This window comes from Arachis stenosperma, chromosome 10 (assembly GCF_014773155.1).
Source record: "Arachis stenosperma cultivar V10309 chromosome 10, arast.V10309.gnm1.PFL2, whole genome shotgun sequence".
NCBI classification, from domain to species: Eukaryota; Viridiplantae; Streptophyta; class Magnoliopsida; order Fabales; family Fabaceae; genus Arachis; species Arachis stenosperma.
In genome coordinates, this window is record NC_080386.1 from 58,296,979 (window position 1) to 58,305,156 (window position 8,178).

Here is an 8,178-nt window from a genome sequence, read left to right on the forward strand (position 1 = left end):
AGTGCAGACGCTCAGACAGCAAGATGGGGATACACTTTATGAAGCTTGGGAAAGGTTCAAAGACCTAACAAGGAGATGTCCACCAAATATGTTCAATGAATGGGTGCAGTTGCACATCTTCTATGAAGGCTTGTCATATGAATCAAAGAAAGCAGTAGACCATTCCTCTGGAGGCTCTTTGAACAAGAAGAAAACCATTGAAGAAGCCATAGATGTCATCGAAACAGTTGCTGAGAATGACTACTTCTATGCCTCTGAAAGAAGTAACACTAGAGGAGTAATGGAGCTGAACCACATGGATGCACTGTTAGCCCAAAACAAGATGATCACCAAGTAGCTAGCAGATCTTACCAAGAAGGTGGAAGAGAACCAAGTTGCAGCAGCCATCACCTCATCACCAACTCAAGAAGGAGTAAACATAGGAGAAGAAGGTGACTGGGAGCAAGCCAACTACATTGGGAATTCACCTAGACAGAACCATGATCCATACTCCAAAACTTACAACTCTGGATGGAGGAACCACCCAAACTTTGGGTGGGAGAATCAGCAAAATCAAAGCCAAGACCAGAGACGTTACAACTCCAACAACAATGCAGCTCATCAATAATTCACACAGAGGACATATCAACACCCCCACAACAACACTTCTCCACACCCATATCAAAACCAAAACAACACCTCTACTCCCAATCCACCATCATTTGATGACAAGCTCTCTAAGATTGAAACCTTACTTGAAGGAATATGCCAAGAGATTCAAGAAAACAAGGTGTTCAAAGAGGAGGTGCGAGCCAATATTAAGAACCAGGGAGAGACCATCAAGAAGTTGGAATTCCAAGTAGGATGCTTAGCTGAGAAGATTCCCAAACCTACTGATGGCTTTAAAAGTGATACAGAGAAAAACCCAAGAGGAGAAGCAAAGAAAGTAAGATGGGAAGATTGCAAAATGGTCACTACAAGTGATCAAGAGGATGAAGACAAGCAAAGCAAACTCTCCCAACAACCTGAAGACAACTCAACAGAGGAGGAGGATAGAGATCACCAAGAACCAGAAATCTCACAACAAGAGTTGCTTAAGCTCTATGCACCATTTCCCCAACTGCTCAATGGTGCTGTGGGGAAGAGAATATACTCAAGGTTCCTAGACTTGTTTGCATCTCTGCATGTGAACATACCATTCATCAAGGCCATCCAACAAATGCCTGCATTCATCAAGTATATGAAGGAACTTCTTCCCAGGAAAAACTCACTCAAAAGAGGCCAAACTATAGTGTTGAACAAGGAATGTAGTGCCCTTATTCAACCTGAGTTGTCTGTAAAAAGAAAAGACCCAGGGAGTTTTCACATCCTCTGTGCCATAGGAGAAACAATGTTCGATAGAGCACTCTGTGATTTAGGGGCAAGCATCAACTTACAGCCATTATCCTTGGTAAAGAGGCTGCAGATCAATGAGATAATGCCCACAGATGTGGTCATCAGACTGGCTGACAAGACTCAAAAGCAAGCAATAGGAGTGGTGGAAAATGTGTTGCTAAAGGTTGGAAAATACTTTCTCCCAACAGACTTTCTCATCCTGGACATGGAAGAGAGTCACACTCACCCAATCATATTGGGAAGACCCTTCCTAGCTACAGCCAGAGCACTCATAGATGTGGAGCAAGGGGAGCTAATATTGAGGATCCATGATGAACGACTCAGCTTTAATATCTTCAAATTCTCACAAGAAGCAGACCAAGAGCACAAGGAACCAAGCAAAGATCATAATGAGATGTTGAAGGAGGAAGCAAGCACTGAAGCACACCCAACCTATCTGGAGACCCCTTTGGTTGATAAACAAGGGAAACAGCAACCACCACAGCTCAAGGAAAAGTTGGAGGAACCTAAACCTCTAGAGGGGTGTGAAGACAACATCAAAACCCCCTTAGAGGAAGAAGTCATCAAGAGCAAGGCAATATCAAAAGACACAAGGAAGAAGGTACCAAGGAGGTGGAGGAACAAAAAGATCCCTACAGAAGACTTTTCTCCAGGGGATAGAGTGATCTCAGCTTACTTCCCAGATATCCCCCCTAATCTCCCCACTGTACCATCTCAATTACCTAAAGTCTTCACAATCAACAGAGTTCTTTCCCTGGAACATGTAGTAATCATTGATACAACCAATGGATACAAGTCCACAGCAAGAGGGGAGGACTTCAAGCATTACCAACCACCATAATGAGGGAGAAACGTCAAGTTAGTGACGCTAAAGAAGCGCTTCATGGGAGGCAACCCATTTTTTTATATGCTTTTAGAAGATAGTGAATAAGTCAACATTTATAAATTCCAACCCAAACTTGACAAACACTTGGTGAAAACCTTATTGTGCAGTATATAGTGAGGAACAAGTTTGGTGTTCAAAGCAAACCAAGATGCATGCTAGTCTTGGGAGCATTGAACAAAACTTTTCATCACAATGCTCTAAACTAAGTTTGGTGTCACCCCAAGGTGCCACCAATGTGCATATAAGGACACACAGTTTGTTAGTTAGTTGGAGTTCATAAATGAACAATCTAATCTTTTCTTTTCTTTGCCGTAAAGTTTCAATTATCTTTGGTTTGATATTATTCTCACCTTTCTTATTTTGTCTTTATAGAGAAAAGAAATGGGGATTGATTGGACAATTAAATGGGGGATGTTCGGCCACTTCATGAAGAGAACTACACACTTGTTCTAAAAAGGAAATACATTGGAAAATGTTGCCATGCAACATTGGAAAAATGGGACACCTAAAAGACCGAGCAATCTCCATCATAAAGTGATGATCCTTGTCTTTTATCCATGCATAACCCCAACCGTCCATCAAGTAACCACTCCATCAATCCACACCCTCCATTCTCTCACAACTTCCATATATAAATAATCCTTGTTCCGTGCCCACCTTCAGTGTCATAACCCACTCTTCACAACTCTTCATTTCGGTACAAGGCACTCCCCTCACTCTCTTCATTGCAATAAAATCCTAAACAACCAAAAGTCTCCAAAACCTTACCACCTTCACATATTAACTCTTGTTCATGGCCTCTTCAAGTTCTAAAAGAAGGATGGGAACGGAACCTGTTCATACCCTGGGTCAAGCTGTCCGACCCGGGATGTTTAGCGACAAGCCGACCGACCTCTTCAGGCCAAATGCCCGACCTCTTCAGGCCAAATGCCCGACCTCTTCTCAAAGAGCTCGGCTAAATGCCCGACCTCTTCTCAAAGAGCTCGGCCAACTCGCCAAAGGAGCCCAAAGCAGGCCCAAAACGAAGGAACGCAGCCCAATCTAAAGGCAGCCAAAGCCCAGAAAGATAAAGGCGGTTCCGTTGAAGATAAGCTGACCTCACCCAAAGATAAAGATAAAAATAAGATAAGATAACTAACTTATCTTATCTAAGAAGGTCACTTCTCACCATTATAAATACACTGGAGCACCCAGGTATAACTCGTACTCTGATTCTACACATTATCTGCTTGGACCCATGCTAACTTAAGCATCGGAGTGTCATTGCAGGTACAACCACCAACCACTCTGCATGTCAAGCTCGGGTCCCTGAACCCCCACCTCGGGCATCTCCAAACGACCGAGCTACACATTTCAGGTAACCCCCGGAACATTGGCGCCGTTGCCGGGGACCTGGAAGTCATCCCACCACCATGGCGGACAACCATGACAACGACCACGATCCAGTCACGAAGATAGCCCCCATAAAGATCAAGACCCATTCACCAAAGAGATCATGAAAGCTAAAGGTCCCAAAGGACTTCAAAGCTCCCAACATGATCCCGTACGGCGGCACATTGGATCCAAGCCATCATCTCAGTAATTTCAGAAGAATGTACCTCACCGACACATCGGACGCCATTCGATGCAAAGTCTTCCCGACTACTCTAACGAAGACAGCAATATGGTGCTTCGACAGTTTGTCTCCAAGATCCATCACAAGTTTGACGACCTTGTTAAGAAGATTCCTCGCCAGGTTCTCCATCCAGAAGGATAAAGCCAAACACACTTCAAGCTTGCTGGGAATTAAACAAGGAGATCAGAAAAGCCTTCACAGCTACATTGAAAGATTCAACAACGCATGCCTTGACATACAAAGTCTTCCAACAAAAGCGGCCATCATGGGACTCATCAATGGCCTAAGAGAAGGACCTCTCAGCCACTCAATATCCAAGAAGCACCCAACATCTCTGAACGAGGTACAGGAACGGGAACAGAAATACATCAACATGGAAGAGAACTCTCGACTAGGAGAAAGCTAAAAAACCGAATTCTCCTAACCCACCACGGGACAAGGATAAAGAGTCCAAGAAAAGAGAAGATCAATCGGAGAAGATCCCACCACCTCGCCCAATCAAAAGCAAAAAGGAGAAAGAGGTCGGACGAGTTGAAGGTCCACCTCACACGGAAGAGGTCGGGCGAGTTAAGGTCCACCTCACACCAAAGAGGTCGGACAAGTTGAAGGTCCATCTCACACCGAAGATGTCGGGCGAATTGAAGGTCCACCTCACACCAAAGAGGTCGGACAAGTTGAAGGTCCACCTCACCACCAAAGAGGTCGGACAAGTTGAAGGTCCATCTCACACCGAAGATGTCGGGCGAATTGAAGGTCCACCTCACACCAAAGAGGTCGGACAAGTTGAAGGTCCACCTCACCACCAAAGAGGTCGGACAAGTTGAAGGTCCACCTCACACCAAAGAGGTCGGACGAGTTGAAGGTCCACCTCACACGGAAGAGGTCGGGCGAGTTAAGGTCCACCTCACACCAAAGAGGTCGGGCGAGTCGAAGGTCCACCTCACACCAAAGAGGTCGGACGAGTTGAAGGTCCACCTCACACCGAAGAGGTCGGGCGAGTTGAAGGTCCACCTCACACCAAAGAGGTCGGACGAGTTGAAGGTCCACCTCACAACCAAGAGGTCGGATGAGTTGAAGGTCCACCTCATACCAAAGAGGTCGGACAAGTTGAAGGTCCACCTCACAACCAAGAGGTCGGATGAGTTGAAGGTCCACCTCACACCAAAGAGGTCGGACGAGTTGAAGGTCCACCTCACACGGAAGAGGTCGGGCGAGTTAAGGTCCACCTCACACCAAAGAGGTCGGGCGAGTTGAAGGTCCACCTCACACCAAAGAGGTCGGACGAGTTGAAGGTCCACCTCACACCGAAGAGGTCGGGCGAGTTGAAGGTCCACCTCACACCAAAGAGGTCGGACGAGTTGAAGGTCCACCTCACAACCAAGAGGTCGGATGAGTTGAAGGTCCACCTCATACCAAAGAGGTCGAACGAGTTAAACATCTACCTCACCCCAAAGAGGTCGGACGAGTTGAACGTCCACCTCACACCAAGGAGGTCAGACGAGTTGAAAAGGACAACGGAGTACGAACAAGCCTTCCGAGATTTCGAAATCCTTGGGGCAACCACCCATCCTTTCCAGACCACGGGAAAATGAAGAACTCATTATACCTCGCAGTGGGAAGTCAGGCAATAGCCTCAGCACTAGTCAGAGAAGACGAAAGTGGGAAACAACCCGTCTACTTCATCAGCAAAGCTTTACAAGGGACCGAACTAACATATCAACAGATAGAAAAAGTTCGCCTACACCCTCATACTCACCTCTCGACGACTCCACCCATACTTTCAAGCTCACACTATCAGAGTTCCAAACCAACCAGCCAATAAAGGGCATCCTGCAGAAAACAAACTTAGCTGGAAGAATCCTACAGAGGACAGCTCGGATAATTCGGGAGACCTTGGACAAAACCAGAGAACATCTCGGACAATCCGGGGGACTCTGGACAAAAACAGAAAATAGCTCGGACAAATCGGGGAAAATGAAGTCTGACACATAGAATGCCCGAGCTAATGCAGCCAGCACCAACAGCTCGGACAATTCGGGGATATGAGGTCCGACACATACCCTGAGAGCAGAATGCCCGAGCTGATGCATTTTCAAAACTAGCCAACCAAGGGGCAATAACAGAAGCCTCATCCGAGCTACATTACAAGACCACAACAAATCGGTCTCGAAGGCGGTATAAGGGATGTACTAAGGGTCAGCCACAGTAACACGCATTTAAACTATGAAATCCAGCTAATCAGACACGCTGTCCGGGATCTTAGTAGACATCTCAAAGACATAGGTCGACTATGGAATTACTACCAAACAACTCGGGCAAATAAGGAAACAACTCGGACAATAACAGTAAAACATAAAGTGACAGACGTGGCAGTAAAAGGGAAACCCCAGGACTCACACAAAAGTCCAAGGGCACCCTTTGGAGGCAACAACAGAGCAAAAACCCAAATACAAAGTCAAAGCTTTACATCAAAAAGCATGCCAACTTCCACATTGCCCCACCAGAGGAGCTCATCAGTGTAACATCACCTTGGCCGTTCGCAAAGAGGGGACTCGACCTCCTTGGACTATTTTTCCAAGGATCGGGACAAGTCAAGTTCCTCATTTTAGGGGTGGATTACTTCACAAAATGGATTGAGGCAGAGCCCCTAGCTAATGCCACTGCTCAAAGAAGTCAGAAATTCTTGTACAAGAACATTATTACAAGGTTTGGGGTTTCTTACTCCATCACCACAAACAATGACACTCAATTCACGGACACAGGTTTCAAGAAAAGAGTGGCTAACTTGAAAATAAAGCACCAAATTCACATCCGTAGAACACCCACAAGCCAATGGACAAGCAGAAGCTGCCAACAAAGTCATACTAGCTAGGTTAAAACGGAGACTAAAGGACACAAAGGGAGCTTGGGCTGAAGAGCTCCCACAAGTCCTATGGGCATATCGGACAACTCCACACTTCACCACGGGGGTATCACCCTTCCGATTGATTTATGAAATGGAGGCAATGATCCCAGTAGAGATCGAAGAAGGACCCCCCAAGAATGATCTTCTACAATGAAGAGGTCAAATCCCAAATCCAAAGGAAAGAACTCGACCTACTTCCAAGAGTCCGAGAGAGAGCTCCGATCAAGGAAGAGGCGTTAAAAACGTCGAATGGCCTCAAGATACAATCAGAAGACAGTACAGCGAAGCTTTGCCAACAACAACCTTATCCTAATCCGAAATGATATCGGAACAACTCAACCTGGAGAAGGAAAGCTAGCACCCAACTGGAAAGGACCATACCAAGTTGTTTAGAGGAACTGGGGAAAGGTTGCTACAGACTGCCCGAACTTGAAGGGCAAGAGCTACCAAGGTCATGGCATGCCTGCAATCTAAAAAAGGCGCCAGGCCGAGATCCAAAAAAATTGCCCGACCTAGAAAGGTAAAGTACTAACATGTACACACTCTTATCTTTATATTATTATTTAAAAGATTGCAGATTCCCTAAAAAGTTTCCTACCAAGACGCCCGACTACGGCAGGTCGGCAAGGTGAAACACCAAAATCATCGCCCGATCACGACAAAATCGGCAAAGATGAACACAGAATAATGTAAGAAGTTATCGAAAGTGATCCAAAAAAAGAACCTGACGAGGTCTTACGGATTGCTAAAATAGTAACTTAAAGACTGGCCGACGTTGAGAAGTCGGACCAAGTCAACCCAAGTTATCAGCAAATCCCTGGAAAGAGACCTGGCAAAGGTCCAAGAAAGAGGATTATGAAATAACTTAGAAGAGATCGACATGACGAAGTCGGTCTCCTACAATAATAAAGTTATAGAAGTAATCCCTGAAAGAGACCTGACAAAGGTCCAAGAAAGAGGGTTACGAAATAACTTAGAAGAGATCGACATAAAGAAGTCGGTCTCCTACAACGGACAAGTTATAAAAGTAATCCCTGAAAGAGATCTGACAAAGGTCCAAGAAAGAGGATTACAAAAATAACTTGGAGAAGAGACTGACGTAAAGAAGTCATCCCATAAACAAAAAGTTATAAAAATTAATCCCTGAAAGAGACCTGACAGAGGTCCAATAAAGAGGATTACTAGAAATAACTTAAAAGCGACCGACATGAAAAAGTCGGCCCAAAGCTACAGCTTGGAACAACAAGAAAAAGTCGGACCAACAAAAGCTACAGCTTGCACCGACAAGAAGAAGTCGGACCAACGAAAACCACAGCTTGGACCGACAAGAAGTCGGACCAACAAAAGCTACAGCTTGGACCGACAAGAAGAAGTCGGACCAACGAAAACCACAGCTTG

At 45.5% G+C, this 8,178-nt stretch overlaps 1 protein-coding gene across 1 annotated transcript; it reads left to right on the forward strand.

Annotated features, from left to right (window-relative positions):
* The first annotated feature begins 946 nt into the window (after window positions 1-946).
* On the forward strand, window positions 947-2,215 carry LOC130957139 (uncharacterized). The gene has a single exon (XM_057884023.1). The coding sequence runs from the start codon at window positions 947-949 to the stop codon at window positions 2,213-2,215; it is 1,269 nt and encodes a 422-aa protein (XP_057740006.1).
* The last annotated feature ends 5,963 nt before the right edge of the window (window positions 2,216-8,178 follow it).